Raw genomic sequence first — 19,596 nt, 5'->3', positions numbered from 1 at the left:
TAGTTTAGTCTAATAAGTGACTGGAAATGATAAATCTTAGATGATGGTTTTATTTGTATAAGTAAAATTTGTATATTTGAAATATATTTAAGATATTCTAAAATTTTGATTAAAAGAAATTCTCTTCAATCTTTACTCCTCATTCTATTTTCTAGCTAATTGTTCAAACTGAATGAAACCATCCAATGATATTAAATTTTAGTTTATTATTACATTTTTTGTTTTTTTAAAGAGAGAGAGAGTGTGTGAGCATGGGATAGAGGCAAAGTGAGAGAGAAAGAGAATCTTAAGCAGGCTCCATGTTTAGTGCAGAACCCGACATGGGGCCCCTATCCTACTACTCTAAGATCATGACCTGAGCCAAAATTGAGTCGGATGCTCAACAGAGCCACTGAGGCACTCTAGTTTTAAGACTTTAAAATGACAAATATCATCTTTTATAAATTAGCTTTATAAAGCAAACTCTAAAATTAGTTAACTAACCCATAATACAATGATAGGCTTTGCAAATATCTACTCTAAATCTGTATTTCATTTATTTGTCTTCTCTAAAGCACCTTTTATGGTATGCATTGTAGATACTGAATATTTTTCTCTCTAAATGAATAAAATAATGAATCTAGAGTCTAAAATATTTTGAACTAATTTTTTTCTGAAGTAAATTAATAACTCCTTTTATTAAAAAATTGTTGTTTGATGTTTATTTTTGATAGAGTGACAGAGCGTGAGTGGGGGATGGGCAGAGAGAAAGGAAGACACAGAATCCGAAGCAGGCTCCAGGCTCTGAGCTGTCAGCACAGAGCCCGACGCAGGGCTCAAACCCACAAGCTGTGAAATCATGACCTGAGCCAAAGTCAGATGCTTAACTGACTTAGCCACCTAGACACCCCTCTATGATACACTTTTATACCAAAAGAAATGAATCTTATAAGCACATAAATTCAGTGTTTGAAAATTTAGGATATGAATTAAGAAATGCTTTCAAATGATCTAAACATTCAAACCATAACAACTGAGTATGAACACAAGTACCAAGTAACTGAGTGCCTTATTTCCAATGTTAAACCTTGTTACCCTTTGTCAAATTTTTTATATATTCTGGAACAAACACTCATTATCATCAGACATACATGTTTATTTTCTGCTTAATGTTATGTTCTTAAGTCTTTAGAATGTATAGTATTACAGTGGATACTTTTAAGATATGATCGTGGATAATATCCCTTACATATTAAATTGAAAATAAATACATACATAATGAAATTTATCTTCAACTGACTATTGAAGCATTTTTAAAGAATATCTCTGAACTTTCAAATAGGTATGAAAAATTATTTTTTATTTGGCTATGGTAATAAAACAGGATGGTATTGATGAAAGAATAAACACATAGATGAATGGAACATAAGAGAGAACCTAGAAATAGACCTCCATAAACATAGACAAATGATCTTTGACAAAGGAGCAAAGGCAACACAATGGAGAAAGACAGTCTCTTCAACAAATGTTGTTGGAATACCTGAACATACACATGCAAAATAATGAATCTAGGCACAGACCTTACCCTTTCACAAAAATTAACTCAAAATGGATGATAGATCTAAATATAAAACTCCTAGAAGGCAACACAGAAAGCCCAGGTGACATTGGGTATGGTGATACCTTTTTAGATACAACACCAAAGACATGATCCATGAAAGAAATAAATGACAAGCTGGGTTTTATTAAAATTAAAATACCTCTGCTCTGCAAAAGACAATGGTAAGAGAATTAGGAAACAAGCCAAAGATTGGGAAAAAATATTCACAAACAAGACATCTGATAAAGGATTGTTTTCCAAATATACAAAATATTCTTAAAACTTAACAATAAGAAAATAAGCATCCCAATTAAAAAAATGGGCCAAAGACTTTTAACAGACAACTCGACAAAGAAGATATGCAGTGATAAATGAACATATGGAAGGATACTTCATATTATATGTTATCAGGGAAATGTGAATTAAAACAACAATGAGATAGCACTCATATCTGTTAGAATGTCCAAGAGCCAGAGCACTGACAACACCAAATGCTGGTGAGCAACAGAAACTCTCACACATTGCTGGTGAGAATGCAAAATGGTATGGCCACTCTGGAAAAAAGTTTGGTGCTTTCTTACAAAACTTAAATCTTACATATAATCCAGCAATCACACTCTTTGGTATTTACTCAAAGGAGTTGAAAACATCCTCATCAAAACTGCATACAGACATTTATAGCCACTTTACCACAATTGTAAACATTTGAAAGTAACCAAGAAAGAAATTAGCTATCAAGCCATGAAAAGACATGAAGGAAACTTAAGTGCATATTACTAAGTAGAAGTCAATCTAAAAAGTCTACATAATATATGATTACAACTACACGAAAAGACAAAATGGAGACATTGAGACAGTAAAAAGATCAGTGGTTTCTAAAAATGAAGTTGGGAGAGATGAACAGGCAGGGCACAGGATTTTTAGGACAGTGGACATACTCTATATGATATTGTAATGATGGATATGCCATTATACTTTTTTTCCCAAACCCATGGAATATATAACACCAAGAGTAAACCCTAAAATATATTATGGACTTAGGTGATGATAATGTATCCATGTAGGTTCATCGCTGGTAAAAAATGTACTGTTCTGGGGTGCCTGGGTTGCTCAGTTGGTTGAGCACATGACTCTTGATTTTGGCTCAGGTCATGATCTCATGGTTCATGGGATAGAATCCTGTGTTAGTCTGTGCACTGGCAGAGTAGAGGCTGCTTGGGATTCTCTCTCTCTCCCTCTCTCTCTGCCCTTCCCCCGCTCACACACGTGCTCTCTCTCTCTCTCAAAATAAATAAACTTTATACATACACACACACACCATTCTGATGAGTGATGTTGACAACAGGTAACGCTATGTATGTAAGGGGGAAGAGTATATGGGAAAACTCTACCTTTCTCTAAATTTTGTTGTAAACCTAAAACTTCTCTACAAATAAAGTCTAAAAAATTATATTTATTCAGGGGGCGCCTGGGTGGCTCAGTCAATTAAGCATCTGACTTCAGCTCAGGTCATGATCTCACGGTTGGTGAGTTTGAGCCCCAGTCAGGCTCTGTGCTGACAGTTCAGAGCCTGGAGCCTGCTACAGATTCTGTGTCTCCCTGTCTCTCTGCCCCTCTCTCGCTCATGCTCTGTCTCTCTGTCTCTGTCTTACAAAAATAAAATAAACATTAAAAAATAATATTTTAAAAAGTATATTCAGGGAAAAGGAAAAAATAAAACTATGTTCAATAAGTTTGTTTCTATATTTCCTGCTAAATATTTTTTTCCTTTACAAATAAACAATGAAACCACCAATATTAATTATGACACAGGTAATAGTGAGCAAAAATCTAATCAGAAATATAACTAGATAGAATTAAAGTGCCCTTTTGTGGGCAGATATATGAGAATAGAATTTCAGGTTTGCATATCTGTTTGTATTCAGAGAAAGACAATACAAGGAACAGAAGGTGGAGAAAAAGAAGTCAGGACATCTTTGCTCTTCCATCATTTCTCATCCTCTCTCATTCAATCCACACAGCCTTTTCATCAACAAAGAGCTGTATATTAACCTGTCTTTCTCAGACTCTTTTACTATTGGCACAACATGTGGCCTGGATTCACTAAAATTACTGCACAAAGATTTGCACTTTAGGAACACCTTTCCCACTAAACAATTAGAATGTGATAGAAAGTTGAGAGAAAATGCCCTTACATGTCAAACATCAATTTTTCTTCGCAGTAGAATCTTATTTAAAAAAATAACAAATTTATGTGGAAATGTTGCTTTGATTTCCAGAAATAATAGTTATGAAATAAATTTTGATGAATAGAAGCAAGAAATTCCTGCAGAGGCTGACCTTCAGAAAGTTCAATCATAACCTGTCAAATAGTTTTTATTCCTCATTGTAATTTCTTTCTGTTATTTCCACACACAATGAGCAAAATTTTCAACTGTTGGCAGTTTGGGTTTTCCTAGAAGTATTGACTTCAAGTCATTTTTTGTTTTAGAAAAAAACACTGCAATGTGACTAAGATTTTGTCAAGGTCATACCAACTTACAATTTTGAATTAGTGAGCTGAAAACCAAAAGGACACTCACTATTCTACATAACAATTTTTAAAAAAAATTTTTTCTATGTTTATTTATTTTTGAATGACAGAGAGAGTGTGAGAGGGGAAGGGACAGAGACAGAGGGAGGCATAGAATCTGAAGCAGGCTCCAGACTCTGAGCTGTCAGCACAGAGTCTGATGGAGGGCTCAAACCCATGAACCATGAGATCATGACCTGAGACAAAGTTGGATGCTTAACCGACTGAGCCACCTAGGCACCCCTTCAATATGTATTGTTAATCCTGGGTAAAGTTACATTTTGCAGACTATTAGGCATATGTACAATCTAGACAGAACTAATAAATAGGAACAAATTTTCCCATCCATTTAATTTCAATACCCTAGATTTTGGTTAAAAAAACATAGGAAAATGCCTTTGAAATTAGAGAAACAAGTGGACCCTTTTCCTGAAAGTAAAATAAACCCAAGAAAAAAAGAATAACAATTGGAGTTTCCCTACAGAGGACAATGACTTAGAGACATCAGAAATAATATGTTAAATAGACATAAGAGAACTCAATCAATTTGCTGGATATCTTAAATTAATTTTTGTTTCAGTTTATGAACTAAACTGACATGGTTTTAGAATAGATTTTCCTTGAACCTCAGAAGAAAAAGGTGGAGATATTTAAATTGGGCTTTAACTAAGCCATAATGAAGTATCTTTGATAGCTATAACTAAAAATATAAGCTTAAAAATAAATATTTTGAAGATTTATAATTGAACAAAAATGGCTTCTTGCACTCTAACCAAGGCTAGTTTACAAAAAAAATCTAAAACCACACTAAAACTTTTAAAATACTTATGCTTTTATTCACTCTCTCTACTGTTAATGTATTCTCCAGCGCCATTAAGTTTTAAGAAGCATTTGTTTCTAAGTAGCAGAGATTGAACTCACTTCTCTTTTTACATTCCTACTTAAACCTATTATTGTCAGGCATTGGTTTCCAACCATTCCGAAAAACCTCTCATGTCAAGTTGTCCACATTTCCAAATCCAAAATCAGGTAATCCTGTCTCTGTGACTCAGTTGTTCACTGCTACTCCTTGACTATCTTGTTTGTCTCTATCCTCATGGCCACACTTGTTCAAGCCCCATAGTTAGGTCCTTTACATTTTCCCAACTTCTAGTTGTATGCTAAGGGTTTATTCCTTTTCTCATACCTCTTCTCTATCTCTACTTACTCCCTAGATGACTATCAGCTTCATGGTTAACTCCGTGGTTACACTATATTTCACTGCATAATTACCATCTCCATTTAGATGCTTAGTAGGCACCTCAAATCTGACATGGCCACAAATGCCTCACCTTTGCCCCACAAATATTTATTTTTGTTAGTTTCTTCAGCACACAATATCTGATTTATCTACGTACCTGTTGGCATTTCCATGCCGTTCAAACATCAGATTCTCACCAATCTTCACAGTGGGTACAATTATTCCTTAACTCAAGCAACTGTCATGAATGTAGCATTAATCTCCCACTGTCTTCTTTTTGCCATTATTACTTCCTTCCTTCCAATTCACTCTCTTCATAACAACTAGAGTGATTTTTTCAAAACAGCAAGGCACATGATCTTACTTTCCAGATGGGAATCTTTTAATCATCCCACAGCATTTAGAATAAATCCTATAATCTTTGTCACGGCCTAAAAAAATCTACCTAATCTGGCCCCAAATTTCTTTTCTGAATTTATCTCCTATAGATTTCCCTAGCCTATGCTTTCTGGTAGTCTCATTGGCTTTCCTTTGTTCTTTAAAGAATCTAATTACAATCTTGTCCCTGCGTATTTTAGGAAGTATTCCTCCTAAAGTATTCCTTTAGCACTTGTTGGCTCACTTTAAAGTTTTGCTTAACTGCCACCTCATCAGAGAGGTTTTCACTTCTCTCCTTATGTAAAATGACAGCTATCTACCATTTAGCAACTCTCTTTTTATTTTTCCTCAAAGTTGTAAATATCTAGATTTAAAAATTGAGTTGTTAGTTTGCTTCTTGACTTACCAAAATTAAATTCTGTGAAAATAAAATTTTGTTTTTTTTACCATTACTCACCTAGATTAGTTCTTCATTTGTATATTTGTAAATATACACATTTGCTGACTAAATGTGTGTATAGTATGCATCTGTGTATGTGTGCCTATATATGTGTGTGCACAAGTACACACATACACACACACACAAATATAAAGAGAGAATTCTGCCTGGTTTCTTTCTCCTTTCCTCCTCCTCCTCCTCCTCCTCCTCCTCCTCCTTCTTTTTTGTTTTGTTTTGTTTTGTTTTGTGGTTTTGGTTTCTTTCTTTTCTAGTTTGCTCAATGAGCTTTGGAAAGATGAAATGAGTCAGAAGATGACAATAGTTAGTTGGAAAGTTTATATTTCCTATTTCCTTCATTGTAACAAAATTTAATCATCTCAGTAAATATATTTTTTGTGTTAAAACTATGTATTAGAAACTATATACTATTTACAATAGCCAAGACATGTAAACAACCTACATGTCTATTGACAGATGAACGGATAAAGAAAATGTGATATATATACATATATACATATATATATGTATATTGAAAAATTATTTGGGCATAAAAATGAAAGAGATTCTGCCATTTGCAACAACACAGATAGAACTTCAGGGAATTATGCTAAGTGGATTAAGTCAGACAGAGAAAGAAATACTGTTATGCTCTGACTTATAGGGTCTTAAATAAATGAACTCTGAAGCAGAGAACACATTGGTGGTTGCTATAAGCAGGGGGTAGGGTGGGGAACATGGGTGAAAGTGGTGAAAAGGTACAGATTTCCAGTTATAAGATAAATAAGTTCTGGGTAATGTGCAGCATGGCAGCTATTATTAAAAATACTGTATTTTGGGGCGCCTGGGTGGCACAGTCGGTTAAGCGTCCGACTTCAGCCAGGTCACGATCTCGCGGTCCGTGAGTTCGAGCCCCGCGTCAGGCTCTGGGCTGATGGCTCAGAGCCTGGAGCCTGTTTCCGTTTCTGTGTCTCCCTCTCTCTCTGCCCCTCCCCCGTTCATGCTCTGTCTCTCTCTGTCCCAAAAATAAATAAACGTTGAAAAAAAAATTAAAAAAAATACTGTATTTTATATTTGAAAGTTGTTAAAAGAGTAGATCTTAAAAGTTTTCATCAGAAAGCTTTTTCTCATGGTAACTATATGAGGTGATGGATATTAACTAAACTTATTGTGGTAATCATTTCACAATATACACATACAATAAATAATTATGTTGTACACTTTAAAAAAGAAAGAAAATATTAAATGCATCCATGTCCATCTTTCTTGAATACATTCATAATCTGAAAATTTCTGATGAAGTCATTGCATAGTTCCCTTTTGTCCTGCCAGTTCTCTTTATGATTTCAGGAAATGCATATAATTACAATAAATGTATTAGAAACATGCATTGTATTTACCATAAAATAACATCTTTCATAAAGATATAAAGTATCTTTTCCTCTCTCAGCTACCAATGACGGTCTTAATATTATTATTTTTCCATGAAAGAAAGAGACAATTTCCTGAAGGTTTTTCACAGTATAAAATTACAAAAGCTCAGCTTCAAGATGAAGTTCCCTGAGTTACATAGCACAATTTTCACTACACTGGTGCCTTGTGATTTAATATGCTACTGATCTGACAGATATTGGACATACCATGAGGGAGGAATGTTGCCTGAACTCACAGTGAATTTTTTCTTCAGGTGCTTGAAAAGCCCACAATGTGGATGTTAATGTCAGTCACTCTTGCACTCAAAATTATAATAAGGGGTTTCTAGGGCTTGGAAATAGTCAAAAAAGTGTATTTTCAGTGAAGTGGTGGTCTTTGTATACAGAACCCTCCGAGGATAATCGGAAACTACAAGGATGGTCATCTTTGTGTTTCCATTGACTAAGCAATTTTAGAATTTAGTAAGTTAAGTTGTAGAAAGTGGAGAGTAATGCACATGATTATTGACTATTGCAATACAAATATACTTTGCCCAATAGAGATACAATTGATTTTGCGCTTTACAAAAGATGACCCAAAATATTACATGTTATTGTCCTATATGGTATCAACCAGCTTTTATGCATTAAAATATTAATACCAGCATTCCTTACTGACTATATAGCATATATATGTTATAGCATATGTATTATGAAACTATATAGTTGGTTCTTTAAATGATCCTTTGAATAAGCTTAGTGTCTTATTGCTTTCCTAAAGAGCCGAATAAAATGTTTGAACATGTTATTTTACATTTTATGAAGGTCATGATTTTACCTTTTGAGGGAAAAGAGGTAAGAAATATAAACCATGCATATGTATACATATATGTGCATGTGTTAATTTATGTGTGTGACACTTCCAAAATAAAACTTTCATCATTTCATTTGCTATACTTCTTTGTTTTACTGTATAAAAACATTGTGGCCAGAGATAAGCTAAATAAACACTGTGTGGTATTTTCTTTGAAACATTTTGTCCTGACACTTTTTAAAACAATGCTATATATATATATATATATATATATATATATATATATATATCTTATTTCCCCCCTTATTTCAACCACAGTTGGATTACACCATTGATAATAACATTTCTTATGCACTCAAGGGCAAAAAAGCTTGTAGCCCATAGAAATATTTGGGGTAAAAATAGAGTTAGGGTTAACATCTAGCACATTTTCTTTTTATCAAATATGTCACTTAAGCTTTTAGCACACATCTTTGTTGATACAAAATGACATATTTTGTAAATTAAAAATTTCACTGGGCGCCTGGGTGGCCCAATGGGTTAGGCGTCCAACTTTGGCTCAGGTCAGATCTCACAGTGGGTTTGGGCCCCACTTTGGGCTCTGGGCTAACAGCTCAGAGCCTGGCGCCTGCTTCAGATTCTGTGTCTCCCTCTCTCTGCCCCTCCCTTGCTTGTGCTCCACCTATTTTTCTCCCAAAAATAAATAAACAGTAAAAAAAACTTTTTTAAATTTCACTGATCTGCTAGCAAAAGCAGTTTTTAGTATTGTGGAGAGAATTTTTGTCAGATTTGTGACATGAATCATGCTTCCTTAGTTGGAAACATCATGCTGATGATTTGAACTTTACTTTTGATGCATTGGGGAGTGTCAATAAAGAGGTGTCAACTGTTTCCCTATTAATATCCTACAAATAATAAAAATAGTTGTCCCCAACTGAGTCACAGGCAGCATTTTCCAAATTGCTACAAATAAACTGAGATAAAATTTGAGCAGGATGAGAGAGTATTGCACCATATCGTATCAGAATTTCCTAAAGAGCAAAATCTGAATGAAGACAATAATTTGGGAGTTAATATATTTATTTAGACAGATTTTTAAATTAAATGTATTTTGTATGTATTATAGTGCCTATTGGATCCCAGGTATTTAGGTTAGCAAGTAATTGATAAGAAGTAACATTAAATAACAGTGACAATGGTTTCCCCAAAAAACAAAAGCATAGACACAGACATATGTATTTGTGTGTGCACCTTATGTATATATTGACATATTATTTATGTCTATATTTCAATGTACAAATACACATGCACATTAACACACATCTTTAATACATGAAGCTAATATACTATGGTAGTCAACTATACTTCAATTAAAAATAAAACAAACAAATAAAGGTACACCACTTTGGCTTAAAATGATTTTTGTTGTTTTCAAAATAAAATTTTTACTGGTAACAAACACAAAGGGGTAGAGGGACATTCTTTTCGTGGTTTACAATTCATAACTGACAATTATAAAATGAAATCTCTCATACTAGTTGTATTTTTCTACTGTAGTCTAGTTCTTTAACGCTTTTTCTCATAATTATATTTAGATAACATAGAGCAGAAACATTTAGTATTTTCACACCCTCAACAATGACTACTCAACAGACAGCCACCATCAGCCTAATAGATGGTGGAAGCTGGAAAGGAAAGACTTGAACTTCGCTGGGAAAGGTTTATGAAAATGGCTTCAGTTCAGATACTGGAAATGATTATTTTATCCAGAGTATGCCTCAAACTCAATAATGGACAAGATTTACTGTTTAATTCTATTCAAATCGTGCCCTTGAATAGGAAATGTCAAAGCAATACAGTTCCATGATTAGCCAGACACATACGTGTACTTCTGTTGGGGCAGGCACTTTTTGACAGTGGGCAGGCTCTGCAGGAGGAAATTCTATGTCCTTTTGTTGTTCTTAACCTCAAAATGATTAAACAAAATAATAAGGGTACAATTAGACTGAAGCACACACCACAAGAAAAATCCCAGGGAAGGTGTTTGAAATGAATTGAATCATGCATTGCTTTACCCATACCTCATATTTTCTTATTAACTTTTAAATATTATTTTGCAGGTGAAAACTTGGGCCCAACTATCAAGAAGTGATTCTTTTCTCAAGTATCAGATTAGTGAACAGAAGTTTAAATTACTAGGAATGTTCACATTTGAGAATAAGTCTGCTCCATTTTTATAGCAATACAAGTCCCTGCAGGACCAGCAAATTCCAACAACCTGGCCTGACCGTGACTTCCTCTGGAGCAGAGAACAAAACAGCATGCTGTAAAGCACCGAATCTTGACTTGCTGGGGAAGGTCACTTCAGTGCCTTTTGGGAGATACTTCAGCCATACTGAAGCCGCTAAAGCAAAAATCAAAATGTTTGTGGGGCAGCAGCAATAAGGCAATCATTCCCTTTCCTATCTCTTCATAGCATCAGTGTGACAAATCTCTTACAGTGAAAATAACTCTGAATTGCCCATAGGCTGCCGGGTGAGAAGACAGACACAGTGTGGCTTTAGTTTAAAGGCAGATGAATAGGTCAAGGGTTTAGAGGAAAACTTTTCTTTTTACCAGATGCTGAGTTTCCCACTTAAAAAAAAATTTGTTTTAATCTCACTGACTAGAATTCAGAATGACATAACTTCACTGGAAACTATTCTAATCATCATTTTTAACAGTGATTAACATACTGTTATATTTGTTTCCAGTGTGCAGAATAAAGATTCAACAATGCTATGTACTACTCAGTGCTTCTCTATCTCGAAACTGTGGCTTATTACAAAATCTTAAATGCAATTTTGACTGTAGCCCTTTTATATTCATATGGGAAGCACTAATTAGGTGTCTAAACTGTGCAAGATGTTGCACTAGATGCTGTGAGGAATGAAGACATAAAGAAATAATCCTTGCCATTAAAGGGTTATAATCCAATGGCTTTCAAGTTTCAAAGTTAAAAAGAAAATATTCTAAAAATGAACCCTGAATTGTGAACTTGTGATCACCTCTGTACACCTGTGCCTCTTCCTCTTTTTTAATTCTCTGTTAGCAAGTCTTAGCGATGAGAGCTTGAGAGAGAGTTTGAAGTTACCCAAAGAGCATGGGGATGAGAGAAACAGATTTTCCTTTGAAGCTTAGAGTTCAAATGCAACACATAGTCTGTCATAACACAGATTTGCAAAGCTACACGAGGCAGGCACACTGCTCTTAGGTCAAGATTACCTGGATATGTTTTAGACTTTATTAGCCTTTTTGAAGCAAAAATAGATCCTTATTGAGAAGCCTAAATAAAGGCAGTCTCAAAGGCAAAGTGTTAGTGTCCCAAACATTCTAGGAGAAAAGAAATTTTAGTAAGTAGTAATAATGAAACTAGTTAAATCTTAAGCTTTTACTATTTTCCATGTACTCTGCAAAGTGTGGTCATGCTCATTCTCTCATTTATTGTCCCTAACAATGAATATTTGAGTTAATCTAGCCTTCGCATATTTTACCCAAGGCTGGTAATGGTAGGGCTAGGATTCATTCCACCGATAACTCCTCCATTTTTCCCTGAATGTGGTGGCCCTTGGAATCACATCTGTATAGCAATGCATCGATTGTGGTCTCTTTGTCTTTTTTAATTCCATTCAGGAAGTATCCAAATCACATGTAGGGTTTTCCTACCTGAAAGTTAAGTGCTGGTAATACGGACTTTGTTTCTTGTGGAGGGTTTTTTTTCTATTGGAAACCAAAATGATTGCTTTTTTCCTCAGATAGGTTAATGTGTTTTTGTTTTGTTTTGTTTTGTTTTGTTTTGGTTGCAAGTAATAAGTATTAATCCAGGGTTTGTTATGTTTTTCCTTTAAGTTCATTTATATGTAGCAAGGTGAAATATCGCTCAGAATCCCAGGAAAGGGTCTATACATAAGTTGTTGGAAGGATTACTTTTATCTGAAAGCTACTCAAAATCAGTATTGCCATTTCCATACGCTCCTTCACTTGTCACATGGCCACTCACATCTCATTCTTTGTGTATTGTTTTTGTTCTTTTTGCAAACCAGCTTTCTCAACTTTTCAATGTACTTAGCCACAACTCCATTATATTTTCAAGTGTTAGATCTAACCATTGTCAGACAGTAGACAGATTTTTTTTTGTATCTCAACTTTAAGTAGTCAAGAAAAAGATCTGAATTATATACCTACAAATTTCATTTCTCCTACTTCATTCAAAGTAGCCAAGGTGTGGAATCATGTGGTAGCACCACTGGTAACAGTCATGAGGGTGAGGCTGTTGCTCAGAAAAGGAAGAATATATTTTTGGAAGACATGCCAAAAGATTTGTCAGTATCCTACGGAGAGGGGTTATGATGATCATAGAGATTTTAAATATTTTCAGCTACTACAACATTGATTCATGCTAAATTAATGAACTAAAACGGTCTATCAGAGTTCATGGCCATTCAGATAGATACCCTGTCTCTAGGCCCCGATCCCTCTGCACATTGTCAAAAGTGACTCTTTGGACTTTCAAAATAACAATGCAGACCCAGCCTGAATTTCCTTAGCTTATCTGTGTACAGTATATAGTATCCTAACTACACTAAGAATTTGGAACTAGAAAGGTCTTCATGATAATTTTTGTGAGTTTGATCTTCCAGGAAATCTATGATCAAATAAAACATTCTTTGGCAAAGGATATTAATAACTGGTAAGATATTCTTAAAATATATATATACACATGTTTCCCAGTACACAACGAAACATGTATGTAATATATATCTTGTGCTTTTAGATCCTTAGGAAAAATCAGAAGAACAACTTTCTCGGATTTACCTCAGAGTTACATGCAGACAGGCATTCCAGAATCTTTTTATAAAATATATGCCACTAACTGTAAAATTAAGTCAATACTATTTCCTGATGGATTTTAATGTTCAAATCAAGTATCAATATGTGAATATTGATATATTATGCATACATACATATATATTATGCATTATTATGTAAGAAAAAGAATGATATTTCCATCAAAAACTTTCCCTTAACTAGTGTGCAAGTGGACCTGGAAAAAAAAAAGGCAAGGGCAGGTCATTGAGTTCAGTATGCATTAGTTAGTGATACATGTAAATGAAGGCTAATATACTCCATACAACAGCCTTTTCAAGCATAGTTCTGTTGGCATGAAAGAACAGAAGGAATAAAAACAAAAAAGAAACAAAAGAAACAGCAAAAGAAAACACATCTACCATTGATTCATAAGCCCTCAACATGATCACTTCCCCCTTTGCTTTCTTATGCTAAGTAACTCTAATGTTAATGGAAAGTTAGTGCAAATTCATGGGTTAAAAATGTACCTTTTATGGGGCGCCTGGGTGGCTCAGTCGGTTAAGCGTCCGACCAGCTCAGGTCATGATCTCGTGGTTGGTGAGTTCAAGCCCCACATCGGGCTCTGTGCTGACAGCTCAGAGCCTGGAGCCTACTTGGATTCTGTGTCTCCCTCTCTCTATTTGCTCCTTCCCCACTCACTCTCTCTCTCTCTCTCTCTCTCTCTCTCTCTCTCAAAAATAAATAAACATTAAAAAAAGTTTTAAAAATGTACCTTTTGTTAATACCCAAATGATATGTAGATGACATTTGTGAGTGATGAGTCAAAAAGGAAAATATTTATAAATTAGTGATAAGTAAAACTGCTATATCATATCAAGTTAGCTAAATATATGAAGTTGCACTGATAAATGTAAAACATATGAGAAAATTGTACTATTCACTTCGGACATCACTATTCTAAACACATCTTTATAGAGAGTGTTAAAAAAATCAATCTTGGATTTACAAATGACAGGGAAATGAAAATAATATGAAAATGAACTATATTATACACATATTAAGTACTTGTTTTACCAGTAAGCATGGATTATTTTTACCATGTTAAATTAGCTGTTTTTCATATTGTAATGGTAGTTCAAATGGGAAGTGGTTTCTCTAGAGAATAATGAATAAATTTACTTACATTTAATAAATATCATTAGTTGTTTAAAACACTTAAAAATTAATAAATTTGAAGACATTTAGAGGATCACCACCCGTAGAATATAATTTTAAAATTACTATCAATTATTAAAAGGCAACTCACTGGTATTTTTTCGTGCTGGTTATTTATTTCAGACTTTACCTTTGGTGCCTTTTTTTGTTTTTAATTGTCTTAAGTCATCAAATTATCATTCCAGAATGACATCTATAAAAATTATATAACAAAAAATAATAAAAGTATCATATTTAAATAGTTTATACCATTTAAATTATTATAAAAGTACAGAAATATCAGATTTTTTTGGACACTTCTTTCTTACCTGCTTGTGAGCATGGTCATATGAATTAATGTGATTGTCAAACTCTTGATGCTTATAGTACTGCTTGTCACAGAGTTCACAGTAAAAGTTGGCCTTCAGATCTTCCAGAGCTTTTGCTATGGTGTTCTCCTTCTCAGCATAATCCTAAAAATTAAAATTGCAAGGAAGGCAGCAATTAGTTCTTCCCTAAATTGACTTTGTTCTGACAGTTGTCAACTTTAGCATAATAATTAGAGTTAGAAACAGAATACAACAAAGAAAAATAAAGCAAATGCCAGCAGACTAAGTCAGAAGAAATTATGAGCTGAAGAGCATAAAAGATTAACACAAGAAGCCAAGATAAATGGTGGGAAGAGTAGCAAAAATGTGCAGAAGCAAATCAGACGGAGAAATAGAAGCCCCTTGTTTGAACAATTTCCTGTGCTGTGTTGGCAAAGAAGAAACCAAAAATCATATAGTTATGTTGATTCAACCGCTGACTTCTGGCAATGGCTTAGTTAATATAAAACTTGTAAATTCTAAACAACATCTAAAATGTGTCCTGCATGAAGAAGTCCATATTGGTGCACAAACATTCAAGTTTGGTATTTTTGTTTGCTTGTTTCTTTAAATATCTAAATAGTAACATACTCATCCCAAGTAGATTTCATTTGACTAATGTTTTCATCTTGACCCATATCATTTTAAGTCGAACTTTAAAAAATTCTCTAGTCTTTAGAAAATAGGATTCTTTTCTGCAAGTTATTTGCCTAAACTGAAAAGGATTAAACTGTATAAGCAGATTGCTTTCATCATGCTCACAGTAAATAAAGATGGCTATATAATCAAACCACTGAAAAAATGAAAAATGTAGTCAGTTATTAGCTTTCATTTATGAAGCATAAAATAGCAAAATGTTTGTGGTTTTTAGGTTTTCTCAACTCTAAATTTACTTGCTGTTTCACTGAACCTTAAATGTCAATGTTGTTAGACATAAATAAATTTTACATGTTGAAACATTGTTCAAGTCTTTTGCTGAAGTGCTGATATGAAGATCTAAACTTCAGTTCTTGCCAGAGAATATATTATGTTTCTAACTTAAAGACTCTCTCATACTCAACTCCTTTACAATTCAAATTAAGGACATATTCAGGCCTTTTATGTGCTAGTATAAGAAACTAACTGTCTCAGCCAGTGGGATATGGAGATGAAATGACATAGTCCTCTCTATATCAATGGCCATTGTCCTCTCTCTAAATACACAAGCTAAAAAGGACTCACAGTTTGAATGTTTAAATTGCTTCTATAAAATACAAAAGTGGTTTACTAATTGTAATTTAATGAATGACTAATAATTCCCTTAATTTATTGTACTATGTGCACACATCACATATCAAAATTCACCCTACTTTTGTATATTTATCTTCTGATATACATTATAGTAACTGATAAATATATTTGCCATAGTCTATAAATACATAACTCAGTTTCTCACTATAAAGACAACAATCTATTGTTCTATTAGTTTTATCAACTGCACAGAGGTGGTAAATCGCAAAATCATTCAAATTGTTTATTTATAATTTATCAATTCAATAATTAATTTACCATTTCTCCTCAGGTTTGTGAAATATTTCCTATTACTCTTTTTGATTACTTAAGATATGTTTTTTTTTAAAACAGCTAGTTTAAAAACATGAAAATGAGTCATATACAACTAAACTTGTTACTGAAAATTTACAAAACCTTTAAAATAATACATTGTGGATTAGCCAATTTAAATGAAACAAAAATTAAGTACTATGATTTCATGGCTAAAGTGTGTGAAGCAGAGATAAAATTCCAATCAGTATGAGTTATATTATAATGGCAATAGATTTTGGCTCAAAGCTGAATTAGCCTTCAAAATAATATTCTTGAACAGCAATTTCTTTGCAAACTAGTTGATTCTCCCCATTAATTATAATTACAGTTAAGCTACTTCATCTCTCAAAATATTTCATTATTTCGTATTATTGTGTAGGTTTATTTTGTTCTGCCTAAGATTGATATTCCCTCAGAGAAGCAATAATTGTTTCTTACTAATTATTTCCACAAAAATTGGAGAATTTTTGACTAAAGTAAACTGAAATTCTCAGGTAAATTTCATTCTTCCAAAATACTAGCTTTAGCCTAAGTTTGAAGAGAAAAACAAATCTGAAAACAATGAAACATTTGAAAAACAATGAAACATTTGAAAACAATGAAACAATGAAAACATTTACTCAGTGCTTGTTTAGGATCAGTCCCGATTAAGAGTGTACATGTATTAACTCCCTTAATCCTGATTAAAATTATAGAGATGTGTATTTTAGACATTTTCTCATTTTATGGTGAAGGTACCAGGAAGTGAAATAATTAGCTCAAGGATATATAGTGAATAAATGTGCAGCCCATATTTGAACGCAAATAATCTGGTTCATAGAATTTCATTACGTTTAAACTTTTCAGCACATAAAAAAAGTAGAAATGGTACAATAACCTGCACATACCCATCAACTGAATTCAATTATCAACTCAAGGCCAAACTTGTTTCAATGTACCTATCCTATCTCATACCCTTTCCTCTGCCTCAGATAATTTATAAGGAAATGCCCAAGTTCCTATATTACCTGAAAATTTTTAAAATGTATTTCTAAAACAGGACTTTTTAGAAATATCATCACAAAATCAATATTAGGCCTAAATAAACAGAAACAATGAAGAAACCACAATCATTCCTTACTATCATCAAATACCCAGTCAGTGTGTTCAAACAACTACAATCATCTAATAGTTTAAACTAGTTTGATCAAAACAGATTTCAAGTAAAGCTCATACATTCCCATCATTTAATATATTTTCCAATCTCTTTTATCATAAGTCTTCCTTCTGTTTTTTAATCATTACAATTTATTTCTTAGAAAAACTTTTAAGTGATATTTCACATTTTGAAAATATCTTGAGAACTATAGAAATGTTCAAAGAATATGATAACAAACTCATATGATTTTTACTTAATTAAAATCATTGCTAATATTTTGATATACATTGGTTCTATTATCTATCTATCTATCTACCTGTCTGTCATCTATCTATATATTATCTATCTATCTATCTGTCTATCTATCTATCTATCTATCTATCATTTATCTTCCTCTAAGACATTAAAAGAAATATAGCAAAGTGGAATGGGGCACCTGGGTAGCTCAGTTGGTTAAGTGGCCGACTCTTGATTCTGGCTCAGGTCATGATCATGGTTTATGGGTTTGAGCCCCACATTGGACTCTCTGCTGTCAGCATGGAGCCCACTTTGGATCATCTGTCCCCCTTTCGCTCTGCTCCTTCCCCTCGTGCACCCTCTCTTTCTTTCTTTCTTTCTCTCCCTGTCTCAAAAATGAATAAATATTAAAAAAAAAAGAAATATACAAAACTGAAGGTAAGGTTGCAACAGATTGCACAGTAAGAAATATTTTTGTGCTAGAACTTTCCATTTGAAATGAGCTACACTAGAGTCAGGGTCGTGTTCTAGAAAATGTTAGACAATAGAAGAATCGGTTATTGTATGTGTGTCATAAGGGAAAGGAATCATATGTTTTATCTTTGATTATACATTTTTTCAAATGTATACAGACAAAATCAGCCCTCATTAGGTGACATGCCCAATGCCCCATAACCCTTCTCCTTCATTGTGGGTGATACTGAAAGAGGCATTGACTGAGATTATAAAGCACGGTGACAAATATTCAACACAACCATTCCACTGCAGAAGTATGAAACACATTTGACTGAGGTGAAAAAGGAACACAGCTGTTCATATAACCTCAACCTCAAAATTTCCCCTTCCATCTGACAAACCCATTCTATTCAACTACATGTGCAATGTTTGTAATGTCCCACTAAATGTGATGGTAGAGTGAAGAAGGGATAAGTTTCTTGTAGCTAGTCAGGTCATCCAAACCCATTGCATTTTATTTATTTATTTTTATTTTATTTTATTATTATTATTTTTAATGTTTATTTATTTTTGAGAGAGAGAGAGAAAGAGTATGAATGGGGGTGGAGCAGAGAGAGTGGAAGACACAAAATCTGAAGCAGGGTCCAGACTCTGAGCTGTCAGCACAGAGCCTGATGTGGGATTCGGGCCCAGGAACCATGATATCATGACCTGAGTCAAAGTCGGAAGTTTAACTGACTGAGCCACCTAGGCGCCCCGACATTTTAGACCTATCTAAAAAGAGTAAAGGTTGAATCCCTAATTTCAGGAAAGTGGCATATAATTCTAAAGTTATAAAGTTAAGAATCTTTTATTATGCAACATTAGCAATTGCACCTCGCAATACATTTTACAGCTCAGCAAATTGAAACATAGAAGTTAATGGTTTGTCCACAGTCCTGGGGCTACTCCATCCACCATGTATTTAAAAATGAATAGTACTTGGGGCGCATGGGTGGCTCAGTTGGTTGAGCGTCTGACTTTGGCTCAGGTCATGATCTTGCGGTCTATGAGTTCGAGCCCCGCGTCGGGCTCTGGGCTGACAGCTCAGAGCCTGGAGCCTGTTTCAGATTCTGTGTCTCCCTCTCTCTCTGACCCTCCCCCGTTCATGCTCTGTCTCTCTCTCTGTCTCAAAAATAAATAAACATTAAAACAAATTTTAAAGAAATTAATAGTACTGAAGTGGGACTTTGAAGGGAGAAAAGTTTGTTTTCCAAGATGACACATTTTGTGGTGGCTTCAGCATAACATACAGTGTCAAATAATATTCAGCCTCCCTTAAAAAGGCATCGATAATTCAG

General features: G+C 33.9%; 1 protein-coding gene across 1 annotated transcript in view; it reads right to left on the bottom strand.

Annotated features, from left to right (window-relative positions):
* The window catches only part of ZNF804A (zinc finger protein 804A), a 288,471-nt gene that overhangs the window by 48,955 nt on the left and 219,920 nt on the right, over positions 1-19,596 (bottom strand). The window contains exon 2 of the mRNA XM_043577240.1: positions 14,803-14,946. Within this exon, the coding sequence (XP_043433175.1) occupies positions 14,803-14,946 (144 nt within the window). The remainder of the gene's footprint in view (positions 1-14,802; positions 14,947-19,596) is intronic.

This window comes from Prionailurus bengalensis, chromosome C1 (assembly GCF_016509475.1).
Source record: "Prionailurus bengalensis isolate Pbe53 chromosome C1, Fcat_Pben_1.1_paternal_pri, whole genome shotgun sequence".
Taxonomy (NCBI): domain Eukaryota; kingdom Metazoa; phylum Chordata; class Mammalia; order Carnivora; family Felidae; genus Prionailurus; species Prionailurus bengalensis.
Note: the sequence above shows the minus strand (reverse complement) of the source record. Positions and strands in the feature narration are given on the sequence as shown.